At 43.3% G+C, this 23,973-nt stretch overlaps 2 protein-coding genes across 3 annotated transcripts in view; one reads left to right on the top strand and one right to left on the bottom strand.

The window, feature by feature from the left end:
- The window catches only part of LOC141258825 (cytochrome P450 2K4-like), a 43,679-nt gene extending 25,510 nt beyond the window's left edge, over positions 1–18,169 (bottom strand). For both annotated transcript variants that reach the window (XM_073673989.1, XM_073673988.1), the window contains exons 1-4: positions 18,076–18,169; positions 16,060–16,255; positions 10,818–10,980; positions 10,074–10,223 (exon numbers count right to left, since the gene is read on the bottom strand). In XM_073673989.1, the coding sequence (XP_073530090.1) occupies positions 10,074–10,223; positions 10,818–10,980; positions 16,060–16,233 (487 nt within the window). In that variant the 5' untranslated portion in view covers positions 16,234–16,255; positions 18,076–18,169. The remainder of the gene's footprint in view (positions 1–10,073; positions 10,224–10,817; positions 10,981–16,059; positions 16,256–18,075) is intronic.
- The window catches only part of LOC141258823 (cytochrome P450 2K4-like), a 28,809-nt gene continuing 22,597 nt past the window's right edge, over positions 17,762–23,973 (top strand). The window contains exon 1 of the mRNA XM_073673986.1: positions 17,762–17,890. The gene's annotated coding sequence lies outside the window, so the exon portion shown is untranslated. The remainder of the gene's footprint in view (positions 17,891–23,973) is intronic.

Genomic DNA, 23,973 nt, shown 5'->3' on the forward strand with positions numbered 1-23,973 from the left:
TTTAGACACTTAATTTTTTCAAAGGAAATGCTTCGGGACCATGGGATACTTAGTGAAGAGCATCAGGAGGCACCCCAAGGCATAGGGGCTGGGACTGGCAGTAGGATGCCTTGCGGTGGACAGCCGAGCTCGATCCTTATAAAAGCTTTTTAACTGCAACAGCTTTAGTGGACGCTACTGGAGCTGGAATTACCGCGGCTGCTGGCATGAGACTTGCCCTCCAATAGATCCTTGTAAATGGATTTAAAGTGTATTTATTCAAATTAGAGAGACAATTTAAATTAAAAAGCTTAGAGCTGCCTCCACCACAGGGGGGCTCGCTCGACCCACCAGCGGACAGGCACCAGTATTGGGAGTATTCTTTCTGTTCTAAATTGTCGGGTACCGGTGTATGCCGCTGCTGAATTGCCGGCCGGGTTTTTTAAAGAGAAGGGTGCCTGAAAATCGGAGGGCACTAGTGTGTTCCAAGAGCCTTGCTATGTTTTTCATACACCCTCCTATTTACCCTACCCGCCTGTCTGCCTATATATTCTGCCTGCCTGATGTTTAACTGAGCACTGTTCCTATCGATTTGGGCAATTTGTAACGTTCTCCAGACCGCCGCGGGGGACCGCCAGAAAAATGCTCGAGTTTCCCATAGACTTACATTGGGCTCGTTGCTCGGGTCGAGCACCCAAGTAATCCAATGTGCTCGACCTGAGTTTCGAGCACCCGAGCATTTTTGTGCTCGCTCATCACTAGTTTAGTCCTTTCACTAATCTTCTCACTGCTGGCAAGTTTAATACATCCTTGGTTGTCCTCATAGATAACTGTTGGCTGAGCTACTGGCTTGTTGAAATCTTCCAAAAGTTGTTTCAACCAAATAACCTCTTGACTTGCATAAGCACCTGACACATATTCTGCTTCTGTAGAAGACAATTCGACTGACACTTGTTTTCTGCTGGACCAAGAAATTGAATTTTCTCCTAACTTGAACAAGTAACCACTTGTTGATTTCCGATCACTTGTATCTCCAGCCCAATCTGCATCCACATGACCTCTGAGAGTGAGATCTCCTGATGCAGATATCTAAAGATTTTGCCTTTGAGTTTCCTTAAGATATTGTAGAATTCTCTTAGTTGCGTTCCAGTCTCTTTGGAGTGGCTTGCTTAGACGTCGGCAGAAAAGTCCAACTGTGGCTGTAATATCTGGACGAGTTGGGGTTGCTATATACAGAAGCGCCCCCACTGCTTGTCTGCAACACTCATTGGTGGGTAGCAGATCTTCTTCTCCTTCCAACTTTAAGTAAGATGGATCCATTGGTGTTGATGCACTTTTGACTTCAGCCAGTCCAAATTGGTTCAGGATTTCGGAAATTTTAGAACTTTGATTGAGAAGAAAACTCCCATCTTCCTCTCTCTGGATTTGGATTACCAAATAATATGTCACATTTCCTAGGTCCTTGGTCTCAAAGTGCTGGTTGAGAATTTCACCTAGCTTTGTAATTTCCTTTTCATCTCGATGAGACATGGTTGCATCGTCTACATATAGAAGAACATACATCCACTCCTTTGCTACAATTTTCATATACAAACATGGATCAGCTTGAGACCTTTTAAGTCCTTCATCCATCAAAACTTTGTTCATTTTTGAGTTCCATGCTCTCGCCGACTGCTTAAGTCCATAGAGATATTTTTGCATTCTGCAAACAAGGTGCTCTTCACCCTTTTTAATATATCCCTCTCGTTGGCTCATGTACAACTCTTCTTCAATATCACCATGTAGGAAGGCTGTTTTGATGTCAAAATGTCTCACTGTCATCTGTTGAACTGCAGATATGGACATTAAATTTCTGAATGTGGTTTGCTTTGCAACTGGAGAAAATGTAGTATCATAATCTTCACCATATTTTTGCGAGTACCCTTTTGCGACCAATCTTGCCTTAAACCAATGAACTTTACCTTCTGAGTCATATTTGTTTTTGAAGACTCATTTACATCTGATAGCTCTTTTTCCTTGTGGTAGCTCCGTAAGCTGCCATGTCTGGAGTTGGTGAAAGGACTCCATCTCTTCATTAGCGGCATTTATCCAATTCTGCTTCTCGTGGACAGGCAGTTTTTGCATCTCTTGCCATGACCATCCTACAGAGGCCTCCCCATTACTAACCCCTGGGCTTGATATCAGCTGTTAATACAAGGCTGACATCAACCCCAACCCTATTACCCCACTTGCCACTGCACCAGGGCAAGTGGGAAGAGTGAGGCTAAATGCAAGATTTGGTTCTTCTTATAGATGCACCATTTCTGGGGTGGCTGAGGGCAGATGGTCTTAAGGCCCGTCACACATAGCGACACTACAACGATCCTGACAACGATACGACCTGTCAGGGACCGTTGCTGCATCGCTATGTGGTCGCTGGTGAGCTGTCAAACAGGCAGGCTCACCAGCGATCAGGGAGCAGCGACATTGTGGAAAGAATGTTCCACGATGTCCTGCTCCTGGTTAGCAGCCTGCTGCTGAAGCAGGAGCAGGCTGGTAACTAAGATAAACATCGGGTTACTAGGGGCACACGCGCTCCTTGTAACCCGCTGTTTATCATGTTTACTACTCTGCTACCGTGAGCGGTAACCCCCCGCTCACCGTAGCAGGCTCGTAACCATGATAAACATCGGGTTACTAGGGGCACACGCGCACTTAGTAACCCGCTGTTTATCATGGTTATGGGCCTGCTACGATGAGCGGCAGGTTACCGCTCACGGAAGCAGAGTAGTAACCATGATAAACAGCGGGTTACTAAGTGCGCGTGTGCCCCTAGTAACCCAATGTTTATCATGGTTACGAGCCTGATCGTTGGTCCCGCTGATCACACACAGCGATGTGTGCTGACCAGCAGGAGGGCAACAACCAAAAAATGGTCCAGGACACTTTGCAACGATCAGCGACCTCACAGCAGGGGCCTGATCGCTGCAAAGTGTCACACATAGCGACATTGCTGGTCAGGTCGCTGTTGCGTCACCAAAACCGTGACACAGCAGCGATCTCGCTAGCGATCTCGTTATGTGTGACGGGGCCTTTAGCCTAGGAGGAGGGAAAATATACATGCTTCTTCCCTGGTTATTATTATCAGCCCACAGCTGTCTGTGTAGACTTTGCTGGTTAGAAATTATAGGGTGACCCTTGTAATTTTTTTTCTGAGGTTCCCCCGCAAATTAATCAGTAAAGGCTAAACAAACAGGTATGAGCTGTTCTTACTAGTATGGGAACCTTTAGGGATATTTTCCCTTTCCCAGATTATTAACATCAGCCCCCAGCGATTAGCTTTCCCTCTGCTAGTTATGAAAATTACGCGGGAGCCCATGCGTTTTCTTTTAAATTATTTATTTATTTAAAAAAAAAAACACAAAACAATGATTATAAAGCACACTGACATATTTATATGTAATTATCTATCCTCTATCTATCGTGTTCCTCATCACTATCTATATTTTTTAACATCTTTAATACCTAACACTCTTTAATTTCTATTCTGCATTTCATTCCATACATGTCACACTGACAGCACACGGACACACGGATACAGACAGCACATGGATGTCACACAGATGTCATATACGTACACACAGATGGCACATGGACACTGACCACAGATCACACCAGTACTGTTTTTTCATGCAGAATAATCCTGTATAAGAATCACCAGACATGTGAAGGAGGCCTGACAATAATATAGCCTTGTTTCATGAAGCTACTTGCAAATAGTGTTGAGCCACCCCCGTAGTGTTCGGGTTCGGATCGGTTCGTCGAACACCGGGATGTTCGAGGAACTGTTCGTCGAACTGTTCGTCGAACACCTTAGAACACCGTCGAACACCGTTAAAACCAATGGCAGGCAAACAAAAACACATAGAAACACATAGAAAACACCTGCAAAGGTGTCCAAAAGCTGACAAACTGCTCAGAAGACACTCGCTTTAAAAAAGCCGGCCGGCAAATTCAGCAGCGGCATACACCGGTACCCGACAATTTAGACAAGAAGGAATAGAGCATCACACATAGATTAGATAGATAGAAACATGTCAGTCACACATATAAGAAGCACAGTGACAGTGTTGGTTACTGCACTTGTCATTTAGTGTAAAGGATTTATTAAAAAAAATATTAGTGTTTTCATGCACCGTCTCTTTAAAAAAGCCGGCCGGCAATTCAGCATCTGTACCCGACAATTTAGAACAGAAAGAATAGAGCTTCACACATAGATTAGATAGATAGAAACATGTCAGTCACATATATAATAAGTACAGTGATAGTGTTGCTTACTGTACTTGTCATTTAGTGTAAAGGATTTATTTAAAAAAAATAATAGTGTTTTCATGCACTGTCTCTTTAAAAAAGCCGGCCGGCAATTCAGCATCTGTACCCGACAATTTAGAACAGAAAGATAGAGCATCACACATAGATTAGATAGATAGAAACATGTCAGTCACATATATATGAAGTACAGTGATAGTGTTGGTTACTGTACTTGTCATTTAGTATTAAAATAAAGGATTTATTATTAAAAAAATTGGCGTGGGGTTCCCCTTAATTTTAGGCTCTAGCGGAGGTTAAGCAGACGGCTGGGGCAGATGTTTGAAGCCTGGGAAGGGGGTAATACCCACGGAGCTTCCCAGGCTACTAATATCAACCCCCAGCTGAATACATAGCCTTTACTAGCTATTAAAATGGGGGACCCCCCCCAAACAAATGACGTGGGGTCCCCCCTAATTTAATAGCTAGCAAAGGCTAGGCAGACAGCTGGGGGCTGATATTAATAGCCCAGGAAGGGAGCCATGAATATTGGCCCCCTCCCAGGCTAGAAACACCAGCCGTCAGCCGCCCCAGAAATGGCGCATTCATAGGATGCGTCAATTCTGGCACTTAGCCTCGCTCTTCCACGCTGCCCTGGTGCGGTGGCAGGGGGTAATAGGGTTGGGGTTGATGTCAGCTTATAATTCCAGCTGACATCAAGCCCAGGTTAGTAATGGAGAGGCGTCTATAAGACACCCCCATTACTAACCCCATAGTCAAAGTTAAAAAAAACACAAACACCCAGAATAAAGTCCTTTAATTGAAATAAAGACACAATCCTTTATTGTTCTAAATTAAACCATACTTACCATCACGCCCATTCCAGCTGAAGCCAACGATCTCCTGCAATAAAAGAAAAATAATAAAGCAACCTCATCCTTACCTTTCCATGGTTCCCACGACAGCTTCAGCTCTGCTACATCGAGATGACAGGCTGGACCGCAGCAGAACGCTGCCATCCAGCCTGTCATCCCGCAGACACTGAGAAGCGCAGGCTTGCTTGCGCTGCTCAGCGTCTCTCTGTGACGACATCCAGATGAGCCGAGTTCATGTCCAATGAACTCGGCTCACCTCATGCACGTCACTGACAGCGTGGGTAAATTCTCACGCTGAAGCGCTGATTGCAGGAGAATTTTCCCACGCTGTCAGTGACGTGCAGGAGGTGAGCTGAGTTCATTGGACATGAGCTCACCTCATGCACATCACTGACAGCGTGGGAGAATTCTCCTGCACTCAGCACTTCAGCGTGAGAATTTTCCCACGCTGTCAGTGACGTGCATGAGGTGAGCCGAGTTCATTGGACATGACCTCGGCTCATCTGGATGCCGTCACAGCGAGACAGTGAGGAGCGCAAGCATTCCTGCGCTTCTCAGTGTCTGCGGGATGACAGACTGGATGGCAGCGTTCTGCTGCGGTCCAGCCAGTCATCTCGATGTAGCAGAGCTGAAGCTGTCGTGGGAACCATGGAAAGGTAAGGATGAGGTTGGTTTATTATTTTTCTTTTATTGCAGGAGATCGTTGGCTTCAGCTGGAATGGGTGTGATGGTAAGTATGGTTTAATTTAGAACAATAAAGAATTGTGTCTTTATTTCAATTAAAGGACTTTATTCTGGGTGTTGTGTTTTTTTTAAATACTTTACTAGAAATTCATGGCGGTCATGTCTAATACTGGCGTGACCCCATGAATTTTGGGCTTGGGGCCAGCTGATAATACCAAGCTGGCCCTAACCCCTTTATTACCCAGTGAGCCACCGCACCAGGGCCCTGGATGAGTTGGGTACAGCGCCAGAAGATGGCGCTTCTATGAACGCGCCATTTTCCGGGGTGGCTGCGGACTGCAATTTGTAGCGGGGGGGGGCCCAGAAAGCTTGGGCCTCCCTGCGCTGCAGATTCCAGCCCCCAGCTGCCTAGTTGTACCTGGCTGGACACAAAAATAGGGCGAAGCCCCACGTACTTTTTTTTTAATTATTTCATGAAATTCATGAAATAATTAAGAAAAAAAGGCCTTCCCTATATTGTTGTGTCCGGCCAGGTACAAATAGGCAGCTGGTGGTTGGGGGCAGCCCGTTCCTGCCTGCTGTACCTGGCTGGACACAAATATAGTGCGAAGCCCCACTTCAATTTTTTTTAATTATTTCATGAAATTCATGAAATAATTAAGAAAAAAAGGGCTTCCCTATATTGTTGTGTCCGGCCAGGTACAAATAGGCAGCAGGTGGATGGGGGCAGCCCGTTCCTGCCTGCTGTACCTGGCTGGACACAAATATAGTGCGAAGCCCCACTTCAATTTTTTTTAATTATTTCATGAAATTCATGAAATAATTAAGAAAAAAAGGGCTTCCCTATATTGTTGTGTCCGGCCAGGTAAAAATAGGCAGCTGGTGGATGGGGGCAGCCCGTTCCTGCCTGCTGTACCTGGCTGGACACAAATATAGTGCGAAGCCCCACTTCAATTTTTTTAAATTATTTCAGGAAATTCATGAAATAATTTAAAAAAAATTGACGTGGGGCTTCGCACTATATTTGTGTCCAGCCAGGTACAGCAGGCAGGAACGGGCTGCCCCCAACCACCAGCTGCCTATTTGTACCTGGCCGGACACAACAATATAGGGAAGCCCTTTTTTTCTTAATTATTTCATGAAATAATTTAAAGAAAATTGACGTGGGGCTTCGCCCTGTTTTTGTGTCCAGCCAGGTACAACTAGGCAGCTGGGGGCTGGAATCCGCAGCGCAGGGAGGCCCAAGTTTCTGGGCCACCCCCGCTGCAAATTGCAGTCCGCAGCCACCCCGGAAAATGGCGCGTTCATAGAAGCGCCATCTTCTGGCGCTGTACCCAACTCATCCAGGGCCCTGATGCGGTGGCTCACTGGGTAATAAAGGGGTTAGGGCCAGCTTGGCATTATCAGCTGGCCCTAAGCCCGAAATTCATGGGGTCACGCCAATATTAGACATGACCACCATGAATTTCTAGTAAAGTATTTAAAAAAAACACAACACCCAGAAAAAAGTCCTTTAATTGAAATAAACACACAATTCTTTATTGTTCTAAATTAAACCATACTTACCATCACGCCGATTCCATCTGAAGCAAACGATCTCCTGAAATAAAAGAAAAATAATAAAGCAACATCATCCTTACCTTTCCATGGTTCCCATGACAGCTTCAGCTCTGCTACATCGAGATGACAGGCTGGACCGCAGCAGAACGCTGCCATCCAGCCTGTCATCCCGCAGACACTGAGAAGCGCAGGCTTGCTTGCGCTCCACAGTGTCTCTCTGTGAGGGCATCCAGATGAGCCGAGTTAATGTCCAATGAACTCGGCTCACCTCATGCACGTCACTGACAGCGTGGGAAAATTCTCCTGCACTCAGCGCTTCAGCGTGGGAGAATTCTCACACTGAAGCGCTGAGTGCAGGAGAATTCTCCCACGCTGTCAGTGACGTGCAGGAGGTGAGCTGAGTTCATTGGACATGAGCTCACTTTATGCACGTCACTGACAGCGTGGGAAAATTCTCCTGCACTCAGCGCTTCAGCGTGGGAGAATTCTCACGCTGAAGCGCTGAGTGCAGGAGAATTCTCCCACGCTGTCAGTGACGTGCAGGAGGTGAGCTGAGTTCATTGGACATGAGCTCACCTTATGCACGTCACTGACAGAGTGGGAGAATTCTCCTGCACTCACCGCTTCAGCGTGAGAATTTTCCCACGCTGTCAGTGACGTGCATGAGGTGAGCCGAGTTCATTGGACATGAACTCGGCTCATCTGGATGTCGTCACAGAGAGACGCTGAGCAGCGCAAGCAAGCCTGCGCTTCTCAGTGTCTGCGGGATGAGAGGCTGGATGGCAGCGTTCTGCTGCGGTCCAGCCTGTCATCTCGATGTAGCAGAGCTGAAGCTGTCGTGGGAACCATGGAAAGGTAAGGATGAGGTTGCTTTATTATTTTTCTTTTATTGCAGGAGATCGTTGGCTTCAGCTGGAATGGGCGTGACGGTAAGTATGGTTTAATTTAGAACAATAAAGGATTGTGTCTTTATTTCAATTAAAGGACTTTATTCTGGGTGTTTGTGTTTTTTTTAACTTTGACTATGGGGTTAGTAATGGGGGTGTCTTATAGACGCCTCTCCATTACTAACCTGGACTTGATGTCAGCTGGCATTATAAGCTGACATCAACCCCAACCCTATTACCCCCTGCCACCGCTACAGGGCAGCGTGGAAGAGCGAGGCTAAGTGCCAGAATTGGCGCATCCTATGAAAGCGCCATTTCTGGGGCGGCTGACGGCTGGTGTTTCTAGCCTGGGAGGGGGCCAATATTCATGGCTCCCTTCCTGGGCTATTAATATCAGCCCCCAGCTGTCTGCCTAGCCTTTGCTAGCTATTAAATTAGGGGGGACCCCACGTCATTTTTTTTGGGGGTCCCCCATTTTAATAGCTAGTAAAGGCTATGTATTCAGCTGGGGGCTGATATTAGTAGCCTGGGAAGCTCCGTGGGTATTACCCCCTTCCCAGGCTTCAAACATTTGCCCCAGCTGTCTGCTTAACCTCCGCTAGAGCCTAAAATTAAGGGGAACCCCACGCCAATTTTTTTAATAATAAATCCTTTATTTTAATACTAAATGACAAGTACAGTAACCAACACTATCACTGTACTTCATATATATGTGACTGACATGTTTCTATCTATCTAATCTATGTGTGAAGCTCTATTCTGTCTGTTATAAATTGTCGGGTACCGCTGCTGAATTGCCGGCCGGCTTTTTTAAAGAGACGGTGCATGAAAACACTATTATTTTTTTGATAAATCCTTTACGCTAAATGACAAGTACAGTAAGCAACACTGTCACTGTACTTCGTATATATGTGGCTGACATGTTTCTATCTATCTAATCTATGTGTGAAGCTCTATTCTGTCTGTTATAAATTGTCGGGTACCGCTGCTGAATTGCCGGCCGGCTTTTTTAAAGAGACGGTGCATGAAAACACTATTATTTTTTTTGATAAATCCTTTACGCTAAATGACAAGTACAGTAAGCAACACTGTCACTGTACTTCGTATATATGTGGCTGACATGTTTCTATCTATCTAATCTATGTGTGAAGCTCTATTCTGTCTGTTATAAATTGTCGGGTACCGCTGCTGAATTGCCGGCCGGCTTTTTTAAAGAGACGGTGCATGAAAACACTATTATTTTTTTTGATAAATCCTTTACGCTAAATGACAAGTACAGTAAGCAGCACTTTCACTGTACTTCGTATATATGTGGCTGACATGTTTATATCTATCTAATCTATGTGTGAAGCTCTATTCTTTCGGTTCTAAATTGTCGGGTACCGGTGTATGCCGCTGCTGAATTGCCGGCTTTTCATGTTTCACTGTTGGCACTGTTCCCATCGATTTGGGCAATCACTGTAATGCCACAACCACCATGGCTGTGGCATTACAGTGAGTGGCAGACAATCCCTGCATGATTGGTGCTCTAAATAGCGCCAGACATGCAGGACACGCTTTTGGTGCACGAACAGTTATCGAACATAACCTCGAACAGCCGAATTTTTTGCAAATCGTTCGGGTTCGTCGAACAACTCGAACACCGCCCAAAACAGCTCGAATTTGAGATTGGCGAACAGTTCTAGTCGAACACCGCTCATCTCTACTTGCAAATTTAATTGGTTATTGGCAGTTTGTTTTCTGTTACTATTGATAAGTGTAGTAAATACATCTACTAGTGAATTACTCCTGGATTTCTCACCTTTATAAGATCTAATTTTTTGTACCAGAGCGTCAGCCTCCTCCATGATCTTATTTTCTATACTCTTCTTCCCCATGCCGTAATCTCGGAGTGTGGAGAGAGTGAATCTTCTCATTACTTTCCAGTTATGTCCATTAGCCAGGATAATGCCTGAATATAATACATACCGTACATATTATCTTCAGCAGATAATAGGAAATTTTGTAAAAATTATACAAAAATTATTCGCCCTACATTTGAATCCCAAATCAGGAAATTTTTAAGCTCATTCGCCTCCCAGAAACCTTCCCATAATCTAAATTTTTTGCTGAAAATTTGCAAAAGCTAGGTGCTCACTTACTTCTTGCATTTGAAAGGGAAATATAATGTAATTTCAAGGCATGAAAAGGCAGGAGATCCTCAGATAACTGTGTTTATTCCTGCTATGCAGCTGGTTCTTTACTCTCTCTACTTCATTGTCTTTCTTTCTATGGTTCCTAACTGGTGGGTTTTGTGTTGTGTTACTACTGTATTCAGAATTTTAATCCAATAAAATGCCCATCATCCTCTTCTTTATGTCCACTGAAACACTAAACTGCAGCTGCATCTCCTTCCCGCCCCTTATATTTACTACTTCTTATAAGACAGTTGTTAGTAGCTTGAGGCGGTTTGTGAGTTTGTTAGCATTCATAGGGAAAATCTAGGCCTCACGAAGGTGAAAATGATGCCGCCTTTGGGTTATATAGTTGCATGTATGACAATTACCATGGTCCTTTATCGACTTAGAAAACACCCTTGCTTTGGGCTTGTCCACAAAATCGTCAACATGGTTGATTAGGGCATCTTTAATGGTTTCCAAACCACAGAGGATGACAATTTTTGCCATTCCCATCTGGACACTGAAGACCGTGCCGTATATCTTTGATAGCTGTGGAAACAACATGTTTATTAGGTGGAAGTAATGTACAGTATACCACTGAGGCTACAGAGCTGAATTCATCTTTGTTTTCTTGGAGTAGTTAGTTCAAAGACTTCAAGTAATTTTGCAGGTTTACCTCTTCATTTGTTGCTATTTATATCATATACATTACATTGTATATACATTTCTTCTTGTAATGTAACTATTCAGAAACGTATAAATTCTTAGACTAATATTGCACTTGTATATTGCACTTCTATACATTGGTATATTGAACTTAGGTAATAATCTTAGGCTCAGTATTGCACTAGTATTGATATTAATATATTATGGCAGTTAACACCAAAAATCAGGGATGGTCCAAATTGGGGAGTCTTTTTTACAGCCCAGTTTATACACCACTCCCAGTCTCGTCCTTCGTCAAGGAAATACACCTAAGTAATACAATTAAAAGTGTTGTAGGGATTGTGCTCACTCAGATGCGATGAGAGGCAAAAAGGAGGCATGTTTCTTTAAGTGTCCATAGCGGTTTATTGGCTTCATAAACCGTGAAAAGAAAATTGCAAACAAACAGCCTTTGCCCAGGCAAAAGCAAAAGTAAAACAGTCCTTTTACCAAAGTCTCTGGTGAACCAGATCTGTGGTCACACAGGCTGGTTCTCTTGTCCAGCACACAGCTCAGTCTGGAGACAACACACAGGAGGACTTCTCCCTCCAAACACAGACCATGTGTCAAACAACAACCTCCATTTTATTGGCTATTAGCCACACCTAGAGGTGAGGTATGTGGGTTGCTGGACCCGCCCATTCTCTCCTAGCTACCCGTAACCCGGCTCCCAGGTGCGCCAATTAGTCCTCTTAGTGTATGCGTGCACTAGAGAAAATACACGGGGCTACATCACAGAGACCAGCCATCTCTGTGATACATACCTCCCATCGACTGTGCGACCATTAGTCACCTTACAGTGTGAATACATTTTTGGTGTGAAGTGCCATAATATAAATATTAATATCAATACTAGAGCAATACTGAGCCTAAGATTAATACCTAAGTGCAATATACCAATACATATAAGTGCAATATATAAGTGCGATATACAAGCGCAATATAAAAGTGCAATATTAGTCTAAGAATTTATACGCTTCTGTCTCCTTGTTGCTTCTTTCTATTTCATCTCATTTACTTCCCATTAGCGCAAGTTGGTTCAAAATTATAACTATTTCTGTTGCATGCCTTTTGATGTTGCTTTATTATTTTTCTTTTATTTCAGGAGATCGTTGGCTTCAGCTGGAATGGGCTTGACGGTAAGTATGGTTTAATTTAGAACAATAAAGAATTGTGTGTTTATTTCAATTAAAGGACTTTTTTCTGGGTGTTGTGTTTTTTTTAAATACTTTACTAGAAATTCATGGTGGTCATGTCTAATATTGGCGTGACCCCATGAATTTTGGGCTTAGGGCCAGCTGATAATGCCAAGCTGGCCCTAACCCCTTTATTACCCAGTGAGCCACCGCACCAGGGCCCTGGATGAGTTGGGTACAGCGCCAGAAGATGACGCTTCTATGAACGCGCCATTTTCCGGGGTGGCTGCGGACTGCAATTTGCAGCGGGGGTGGCCCAGAAAGCTTGGGCCTCCCTGCGCTGCAGATTCCAGCCCCCAGCTGCCTAGTTGTACCTGGCTGGACACAAAAACAGGGCGAAGCCCCACGTCAATTTTCTTTAAATTATTTCATGAAATAATTAAGAAAAAAAGGGCTTCCCTATATTGTTGTGTCCGGCCAGGTACAAATAGGCAGCTGGTGGTTGGGGGCAGCCAGTTCCAGCCTGCTGCACCTGACTGGACACAAATATAGTGCGAAGCCCCACGTCAATTTTTTTTAAATTATTTCATGAATTTCCTGAAATAATTTAAAAAAATTGAAGTGGGGCTTCGCACTATATTTGTGTCCAGCCAGGTACAGCAGGCAGGAATGGGCTGCCCCCAACCACCAGCTGCCTATTTGTACCTGGCCGGACACAACAATATAGGGAAGCCCTTTTTTTCTTAATTATTTCATGAATGTCATGAAATAATTAAAAAAAATTGAAGTGGGGCTTCGCACTATATTTGTGTCCAGCCAGGTACAGCAGGCAGGAACGGGCTGCCCCCAACCACCAGCTGACTATTTGTACCTGGCCGGACACAACAATATAGGGAAGGCCTTTTTTTCTTAATTATTTCATGAATTTCATGAAATAATTAAAAAAAAAATACGTGGGGCTTCGCCCTATTTTTGTGTCCAGCCAGGTACAACTAGGCAGCTGGGGGCTGGAATCTGCAGCGCAGGGAGGCCCAAGCTTTCTGGGCCCCCCCGCTGCAAATTGCAGTCCGCAGCCACCCCGGAAAATGGCGCGTTCATAGAAGCGCCATCTTCTGGCGCTGTACCCAACTCATCCAGGGCCCTGGTGCGGTGGCTCACTGGGTAATAAAGGGGTTAGGGCCAGCTTGGTATTATCAGCTGGCCCCAAGCCCAAAATTCATGGGGTCACGCCAGTATTAGACATGACCGCCATGAATTTCTAGTAAAGTATTTAAAAAAAACACAACACCCAGAATAAAGTCCTTTAATTGAAATAAACACACAATTCTTTATTGTTCTAAATTAAACTATACTTACCATCACACCCATTCCAGCTGAAGCCAACGATCTCCTGCAATAAAAGAAAAATAATAAACCAACCTCATCCTTACCTTTCCATGGTTCCCACGACAGCTTCAACTCTGCTACATCGAGATGACAGGCTGGACCGCAGCAGAACGCTGCCATCCAGCCTGTCATGCCGCAGACACTGAGAAGAGCAGGCATGCTTGCGCTCCTCAGTGTCTCGCTGTGACGGCATCCAGATGAGCCGAGGTCATGTCCAATGAACTCGGCTCACCTCATGCACGTCACTGACAGCGTGGGAAAATTCTCACGCTGAAGTGCTGAGTGCAGGAGAATTCTCCCACGCTGTCAGTGACGTGCATGAGGTGAGCTCATGTCCAATGAACTCAACTCACCTCATGCACGTCACTGACAGCGTGGGAAAATTCTCCTGCACTCAGCGCTTCAGCGTGAGAATTTTCCCACGCTGTCAGTGACGTGCATGAGGTGAGCCGAGTTCATTGGACATGACCTCGGCTCATCTTTATGCCGTCACAGAGAGACAATGTGGAGCGCAAGCAAGCCTGCTCTTCTCAGTGTCTGCGGGATGACAGGCTGGATGGCGGCGTTCTGCTGCGGTCCAGCCTGTCATCTCGATGTAGCAGAGCTGAAGCTGTCGTGGGAACCATGGAAAGGTAAGGATGAGGTTGCTTTATTATTTTATTTTTATTACAGGAGATCGTTGGCTTCAGCTGGAATGGGCGTGACGGTAAGTATGGTTTAATTTAGAACAATAAAGAATTTTGTCTTTATTTCAATTAAAGGACTTTATTCTGGGTGTTTGTGTTTTTTTTAACTTTGACTATGGGGTTAGTAATGGGGGTGTCTTATAGACGCCTCTCCATTACTAACCTGGGCTTGATGTCAGCTGGCATTTTAAGCTGACATCAACCCCAGCCCTATTACCCCCTGCCACCGCACCAGGGCAGCGTGGAAGAGCGAGGCTAAGTGCCAGAATTGGCGCATCCTATGAATGCGCCATTTCTGGGGCGGCTGACGGCTGGTGTTTCTAGCCTGGGAGGGGGCCAATATTCATGGCTCCCTTCCTGGGCTATTAATATCAGCCCCTAGCTGTCTGCCTAGCCTTTGCTAGCTATTAAATTATGGGGGACCGCACGTCATTTTTTTGGGGGGGTCCCCCATTTTAATAGCTAGTAAAGGCTATGTATTCAGCTGGGGGCTGATATTAGTAGCCTGGGAAGCTCCGTGGGTATTACCCCCTTCCCAGGCTTCAAACATCTGCCCCAGCTGTCTGCTTAACCTCCGCTAGAGCCTAAAATTAAGGAGAACCCCACGCCAATTTTTTTAATAATAAATCCTTTATTTTAATACTAAATGACAAGTACAGTAGCCAACACTATCACTGTACTTCATATATATGTGACTGACATGTTTCTATCTATCTAATCTATGTGTGAAGCTCTATTCTGTCTGTTATAAATTGTCGGATACAGATGCTGAATTGCCGGCCGGCTTTCTTAAAGAGACGGTGCATGAAAACACTATTATTTTTTTTAATAAATCCTTTACACTAAATGACAAGTACAGTAAGCAACACTGTCACTGTACTTCATATATATGTGACTGACATGTTTCTATCTATCTAATCTATGTGTGATTCTCTATTCCTTCTATTCTAAATTGTTGGGTACAGATGCTGAATTGCCGGCCGGCTTTTTTAAAGAGACGGTGCATGAAAACACTATTATTTTTTTTGATAAATCCTTTACACTAAATGACAAGTACAGTAATCAACACTGTCACTGTACTTCATATATATGTGACTGACATGTTTCTATCTATCTAATCTATGTGTGATTCTCTATTCCTTCTATTCTAAATTGTCGGGTACCGCTGCTGAATTGCCGGCCGGCTTTTTTAAAGAGACGGTGCATGAAAACACTATTATTTTTTTTGATAAATCCTTTACGCTAAATGACAAGTACAGTAAGCAGCACTTTCACTGTACATCGTATATATGTGGCTGACATGTTTATATCTATCTAATCTATGTGTGAAGCTCTATTCTTTCGGTTCTAAATTGTCGGGTACCGGTGTATGTCGCTGCTGAATTGCCGGCTTTTCATGTTTCACTGTTGGCACTGTTCCCATCGATTTGGGCAATCACTGTAATGCCACAACCACCATGGCTGTGGCATTACAGTGAGTGGCAGACAATCCCTGCATGATTGGTGCTCTAAATAGCACCAGACATGCAGGACACGCTTTTGGTGCACGAACAGTTATCGAACATAACCTCGAACAGCCGAATTTTTTGCAAATCGTTCGGGTTCGTCGAACAACTCGAACACCGCCCAAAACAGCTCGAATTTGAGATTGGCGAACAGTTCTAGTCGAACACCGCTCATCTCTAATAAAGATAGCAATACAAGTTGCACTTTACCTCTGCAAATGACTTATAAGGTTTTGACATGTCAATCTGGAGGATATTTCCAATGATTGGTAAGGGTTTTGGTCCAGGCGGAAATTTTTTATTAACATCTTGGTTCTGTTTCTTTAAAAAAATTACCAAAAATATGAAAACGCTAACAAACAGAAGAATTGTGACAGGATCCATGGTAAACTCGTCTTCTAAAATTCTGCAGAAAAAAATTTAAAGGAATGTTAGATCCATTACCACAGTCTGATGGTGATACATGTTCAATAATGATACGGATATTCTCAATGTAGGACTAAAAGCTGGCGTTTGGTTGGATGATAGATTTGACTGTGTACTAGGGTGGTCTCACCCAGAATACAGCGGGCCAAGGACAAAGAATATGACCAGGCAATTTGGTAAGAAGCTAATTTTTACTAACAACAAAAACAGTGTTACCTCAGAAACGTAATAAAGAAACACACATAATTATCACACACACCTGGCCCAGATCAGCTAGGACCCCTGCGCTGCACAACTGATAGGCCCAGTATGTTCTATCAGATACATTATAATTTGCCTGACCTGTGATTATGCCTAAAACAGTAACCGGGAGTTTCCCAGAGGAAGGGTATAATTAGGTGAGTGAAAGAAGAAGCCCCTGCAGTGGTGCAGCGCAGAGATTCACAAACTTAACAATTCTCTAAAATTACAATACAGTTATGCTCCCTATACACAAGCTCACCCACTGAGGGGAGTATCTAGCTAATGTTCACACAGTCCTATTAGCAAACAATGTCTCAAACTGAGAATTTATGTTTGGCTCCAAATTCTCTCTATAGACTGTGTGCATATGCCCACCGGGATCCCTGTGGTGGGACCTGAGCTCAGGACTTATCGGCCGTTAACTGATCACTGAAAAGACTGTCTGATAGTCCGAACGGCCATTTAGCTTGGAGACCATGGAGTGGATCGTGCGCTTGTCACCTGAAGCACAGTTTTAGCCTGACAGGCTAGCAGAAGGCCATTCACGCCACAGCCGATGCTTTTGGGGGGAATCCAACTCTGCATCCAACCATAGTCGTCCCCCAACGTGTTTTTTCTTCTGTGACAGGAATTACAGGAACAGTCTGTCTCAAGACTGGAACCCTCTCACATCTGTCTCTATTCACTGTCTACTACAACTGCGCTCTAAGATGGCGGCTTTCAACCCTCAGAAATCCTTCAGTTTTCAACTGTCGCCGGGGGCGGTTTCAACTGGTTATTTCCATGTGTGCCAGCTGACATACAGGTGACAGTAGTATGAATGTGCCAACCGCTGCCATCTAGTGGCTAAAATACCAATAACATCTTTTATTTTTACACAGGTAATAATCATAACTACTAAAACAGCTTGAGATGGGAGTGAAGGTGGAATCTTCAACCACCCACACACAGTAGCATTGCTGAATGCCAATACTACTGTAAACTAAGAACTATTACGATTTGTCATCACAGATGCCAAACTGCATTAGCCACTGTGAAAAATATTAAATTGAGTCTGCATAATATAGGGGTAGAGACCTTGATTCCAGTGATGTGTCACTTACTAGGCTGCTTGCTGTTATTTTGATGAACGTTTTACCAGCAGGAAACCATCTCTACAGGACTAGTAAACCTCCTGCCATGTAGTACTCCGTATTCATGAGCTCTGTATCACTCCCCCACCACTGATTGGCAATTTTTTGTCTATTCTCAGTGTACACAGAAAGCTGTCAATCAGTATTGTGCACGGAGTTATACAGAGCTCATCATTCGGGGAACTGGTAGATCTGCAGCAGAGAAAGCTGATTTTATCAAAACTACAGCACCCGATAAAGTAAGTGACATATCACTGGATTCAGGGTCTCTACCCCTAATTATTACTGCACTCTGATGGGGTAGCAAAAACTTGGTGACATATTCCCTTTTAGGCTTTTTGCCTAATTTTTCACTTTCTAAAATGTAAGTAATTGTAGTTATTCAGTTCCAATGAATATAGATAAATATAAGTTTCTTCCTTACCTGAAGATCTATAGAGACGGTGAAGTCCTTTCTCTCTGTTTTCTTGTAATGAAACTTGTTGTGAACTATACACAGTGAGGCTTTGGGTAATTATTAAACCACAAGCTGACGTTTGATTGAACATAAAATATACCAGACACTAAACATTGCAGCATTCGGGGGAATCGGTCAGATTAAACACGCAGTCTGCTCATCACTCGGCATATTGTAGAGCAAAGGGAGTGGATGAGATTGATAAATAGGATTGTGGAAAAATGTGGAATAAAACTTATAATTATTTAAATATATTCTCATTCAGGTTGTAGGAGTCCAGTGGGCGGTCATCCAATGAAGGAGCCCACCTACTGGACTCCTATGTCTTAATGAGCAGAGATTTCAATGAATAAATTGTAATTTATATGAATCTTTTCCCAAAAACCAATAAAAAAAACTTTAATCATAAATTGGATTGCATGATGAAATGAAAAAAAAGAAATTAATTATATAGAAACATATTCATTCTCTATGTACAGACAGAAGTATCAACTCCATCCTTTAAGGCATCAATCAGTTTTTCTCCTTGAAGTGAAGTTCCACTTTTTTCTTCATGTATTGTTTTTAAAATCTGGTCTATTCCTTAGTATATATCTACAGCAGACAGATCTCTATTATTCTAAAAGAGAGCACCAAATACATGCAGCCTCCACTAGAGGGAGACAAGGAATTTGTGATCTTCTGTCTTTTGTCTTATTATTGAATTCATCAGATTTGCAGTTAATATTTTTGATTGCAGACTTTCAATTTCGTCAATGAGCTCAGTATTTTCTGCCCTCAGTCCCCTAAGCCACAGCACTCACGATTCCATACTCTCCCTGCGCAGGGTAAATAAATCAAAAATTGCTCCCAAAAAAAGGAATATATTTTTTACATCTTTTTCAAAAGCCATTACTTCTTCACTGCCCAAGCAGCAAATCTGTTGCTGATCCCAAAAAAGGGATATTTTTTTTACATCTTTTTGAAAAGCCATTGCTTCTTCACTGCCCAAGAAGCAAATCTGTTGCTGATCCCAAAAAAGGGATAATTTTTTGAAAGCTTGTTATCCCCTTTGCGACATATGATGTATATTTACGTCATATACCGTGTCCTTGTCTTTGATGTGGTGTCTGCCTTTGATCTCACATCTTTCCTGCATATGGCAGTTGATTTAATCAGCTGTTATCTACCTTTAACAGCCAGGGGTGGGTGTGAGTGCCACATGTGGCTGTTAACCAGTTAAATACCGCAATCTCTGGGTTGTCAAGACAGCTGGGGGGTCATGACAGCACTGCTGTGTATAGCACAGGCAATCTGACGAACCCAGCTTCAAGTGTCTTTAGGGGACTATTCAATACAGTAAAAAGTGAGGAAAAAAAGTTTTTAAAAATATGAAAAAAATAACAAACACAAAAGTGCAAATCACCCCCCATTTGCCCCATTGAAGATAAAACAATTATAAAATAAAAAATAATAAGACACATATTTTGTATCACTGCAATGCCCGATATATCAAAATATAAAGTAAATTAATCAGATCGGTAAAAGGCGTAAAGAGAAAAAAAATGGAAATGCCAGAATTACGTTATTTCGGCCACTTCAGCATTAAAATAAAATGTAATAACAGGCGATCAAAACTTTGTATCTACTCCAAAATTGTATCAATAAAAACATCAACTCAGTAAGAAAAAAATAAGCCCTCACCCAGCTCCAAGTCCAGAAAAAATGAAAATGTTATGGGTCTTGGAAAATGGCAACAAATGCAAAAACTTCTTTTCATACAAATGTTGAAATTTATTTTCACCACTTAAATAAAAACTTAACTATACATGTTTGGTATCTGCGTACTCATACTGACCATGGGAATCATATTGCCAGGACAACTTTACCATGTGGTGAACATGGTAAATAAAAAACCCAAAACACAAAAATGGAAATGCACTTTTTTCTTTCCACCCCTAAAAATACCCCAAAATGTGCAACAGTGCAGTGCATTAATAAAAAGGCTCCTTTTTGCCCACTGTCTACACAGAGAGCTTGAAAGCTGTTGGATACAGTCCTCAAAATGCAATTATGTATTTATAGGGCAGTTGGAAACTTTGCAGTACTTGAGATTAGAGATGAGCGTTGTTCTACTCGAACTGTTCGCCAATCTCAAATTCGAGCTGTTTTGGGCGGTGTTCGAGCCGTTCGGCGAACACGAACAATTTGAGAAAAATTCGGCTGTTCGAGGTTATGTTCGATAACTGTTCGTGCACCAAAATCATAACTGGATTTTTTCTCAGTAATGATGAAAATTAATGTTAATACGCAGTTTGAGTGTACAGCGGGGTGGGGGGAGGGGCAGGGGATGGATCTTTGCAGGAACAATGAAGATCTCCATTTTTTTTTCTCTTTCCCGCATTTGCAGTGGGGAGGTGCAATCTGTCAGCCTATCAGCAGCGCACACACGGAGCAAAGTGCTTTTTTTCACACAAGCAAGGGCATGTGTCATTGGCAGTGTATGTCACATGTCCTTGCCCTATAAGACCAAGCCATTTTCCCCGTCGCCACCATTTTCTCACTGCTGCAGCTGCGTGTTAGATGGCACCGCTGTTGCTGTGTGCGCTATACCTTGTTAATTTCAAGCCAATTTTCGCACAAATATACAGATAGCTTGGGAGTAGGGAATAGTTGTGATTGCAGTCCTTTTAAGGACTAGGTTACAGCATTTCCTACGACTTTTATCAGGGAGGTCTGTGCTCTTAAATAGATAGGTTGTGGGAGTAAAGACTAATTGTAATTGGAGTCCTTTTCAGGACTAGGTTACATCAGTTCCTATCAGTTTTTGCCAGGCAGGTCTGTGCCAGTGCTGTGCAAGTTTTTTTCACAGCATTTGGCTGAATCTAGCAAAGCTAATCCTTTTTGGCCTATTGCAGAGTGTGTTAGTCAGTGGAGTAGCCTATCTGTGTTGCAAGATATACCACCTGTGTATAGAATACCAATTTTTTTACTGCACCTAGTGAAGTAAAATCTTTTGGGCATAGCATCATTCTATTAGTCCATCTATACTGACCTCCATCAGGTTGCAAATTAAAACTAATTTTTATCTGCATCTACAGAACCTCTGAAAAAATATTTGGGCTTCTACCTGTGTGTGGGACTTGTTGTATTAGTCCATCTATACTGACCTCCATCAGGTTGCAAACTGAATATATTTTTTTCCTGCATCTACCTCTGAAAAAATATTGGGCTTCTAGCTGTGTGTGGGTCTTGTTCTATTAATCCATCTATACTGACCTCCATCAGGTTGCAAACTGAATATAATTTTTTTCTGCATCTAGCTCTGAAAAAATATTTGGCCTTCTAGTAGTGTGTCGGACTTTCTCTATTAGTCCATCTATACTGACCTCCATCAGGTTGCAAACTGAATGTAATTTTTTTCTGCATCTAGCTCTGAAAAAATATTTGGCCTTCTAGTAGTGTGTCGGACTTTCTCTATTAGTCCATCTATACTGACCTCCATCAGGTTGCAAATTAAAACTAATTTTTATCTGCATCTACAGTACCTCTGAAAAAATATTTGGGCTTCTAGCTGTGTGTGGGACTTGTTGTATTAGTCCATCTATACTGACCTCCATCAGGTTGCAAACTGAATATATTTTTTTCTGCATCTACCTCTGAAAAAACATTGGGCTTCTAGCTGTGTGTGGGACTTGTTGTATTAGTCCATCTATACTGACCTCCATCAGGTTGCAAACTGAATATATATTTTTCTGCATCTACCTCTGAAAAAATATTGGGCTTCTAGCTGTGTGTGGGTCTTGTTCTATTAATCCATCTATACTGACCTCCATCAGGTTGCAAACTGAATATAATTTTTTTCTGCATCTAGCTCTGAAAAAATATTTGGCTTTCTAGTAGTGTGTCGGACTTTCTCTATTAGTCCATCTATACTGACCTCCATCAGGTTGCAAACTGAATATATTTTTTTCTGCATCTACCTCTGAAAAAATATTTGGCCTTCTAGTAGTGTGTCGGACTTTCTCTATTAGTCCATCTATACTGACCTCCATCAGGTTGCAAATTAAAACTAATTTTTATCTGCATCTACAGTACCTCTGAAAAAATATTTGGGCTTCTAGCTGTGTGTGGGACTTGTTGTATTAGTCCATCTATACTGACCTCCATCAGGTTGCAAACTGAATATATTTTTTTCCTGCATCTACCTCTGAAAAAATATTGGGCTTCTAGCTGTGTGTGGGTCTTGTTCTATTAATCCATCTATACTGACCTCCATCAGGTTGCAAATTCAAAATAATTTTTTTCTGCATCTAACCCAGCCAATAGTTTTGGCCTAATACCACAGTTTGGCCACTCAGCTCTGCTCAGTTACCATCTATTGTTTTTTTGTGCAAACAACTCCAGAGTTGTGAATTAGTTAACCACCAAAATGAGTGGAAAAAGGCCTGCTTGTGGTGGAAAGGGGAATAGGCGTGTTGGGAAGGGGAAAAAAGGTTGTGTCCGTGGGGTAGGTGTTAAAGCAACAGTAACATCTGCAGAAGAAAGACCATCTTCCAGCCAAACTAAAATGTCTACTTCTTTTAGCGGACAATGTGATAAGATCCCTTTCTTACAGCCACGCCAATCGCTACAAATTCCAGATGAGGCACAAAAACAGCAGGTGCTTCAACGGATATCAAGTGCTCCTTTAAGTGGGCTCTCCTCCACATCAACTTCAACATCACAAATACTCCAGTCCTCAAAGGTGTCACCCAAATCGCACTTTCTTCCTCACAGCTCCCAAATCTCCAGCTGCCAGTCTGAGTATGAGGTAGAACAGATGGTTGAGTCTGCAGAGCTGTTTACTCATACTATAGCCTGGGAATCAGAGGTCGACTCCAGCGCTTCTGTGAATCCAAACGAGGAAATGATCTGCACTGATGCCCAGAATCTTTATGAGTCGGATCCAGGACCAGACGCAGAAGGTTCTGACCATAATATAGACCCTCATTCCCAAACTGTAACTCCTGTTGGTGGAGACAATGAGGAAGACGATGATAAGACTCAAATACCTGATTGGAGCGACAACTTTAGTTTTTTGTCAGGGCAGGAACAGGTTGGCTCTGAGGACGACGGGTGTGATAACGCACAGGGTGATGATGATGAGGTCGGAGATCCCACTTACTGTCAACCCACAGTCAGCCAAGAGATGAGGTCAGCAGAGGAGGTGGAGGAAGATGCTAGTGACGACGAGGTCAGGTTGCGCCTTCCTGGACAGAGACGTAGTACTGGAAGCACGTCAACAACTGCATCCTCAAACACAACTCTGCCTCTCACCACAAGTCGTGGTGGCTCTTCAGGTCGCATGGGTGCTAAGCCTTGCATAGCCTGGGCATTTTTTCAGATCGATAAAGATGACCCAACTCGTGTTATCTGTAACATTTGTCAGCAAAAGCTAAGTAGAGGCCAAAAAATACATAGTTTGAGTACTTCATGCATGAACCGGCACATGGACATGAAGCATAAGTTGCAGTGGGAAGCTCAGTGTGCTACAATGCGGCCTAGCCGGCCGGGCAAACCACCGTCTGCCATATCTTGTGCATCCGCGGCCTCTTCATCCTCTGTGACTGGGGGGACAGCAGTCACACCTGTTTTGGGGCGCAGACCTGCCACCTCTTTACCCGCAACAGCCAGCGTGATTGGCAGGTCATCATTTTCTTTGGAGGTGGTAACACCAGCTGGTGTTGAGCGCTGTCCGACATCGATAGCACCACCTAACATGTCCGCCTGCATCTTCCTCACAGACCGGCAGTTTGCCGGGGACACCCTTATCAACCCCGTCTAAGCACAATAGCCAGCCCTCGGTCCCTCAGATGTGGACAAGTAAAAGACCATTTCCTCCTA

This window comes from Phyllobates terribilis, unplaced genomic scaffold, assembly GCF_046119375.1.
Source record: "Phyllobates terribilis strain yellow unplaced genomic scaffold, ASM4611937v1 Scaffold_3__8_contigs__length_932513732, whole genome shotgun sequence".
Classification (NCBI taxonomy): domain Eukaryota; kingdom Metazoa; phylum Chordata; class Amphibia; order Anura; family Dendrobatidae; genus Phyllobates; species Phyllobates terribilis.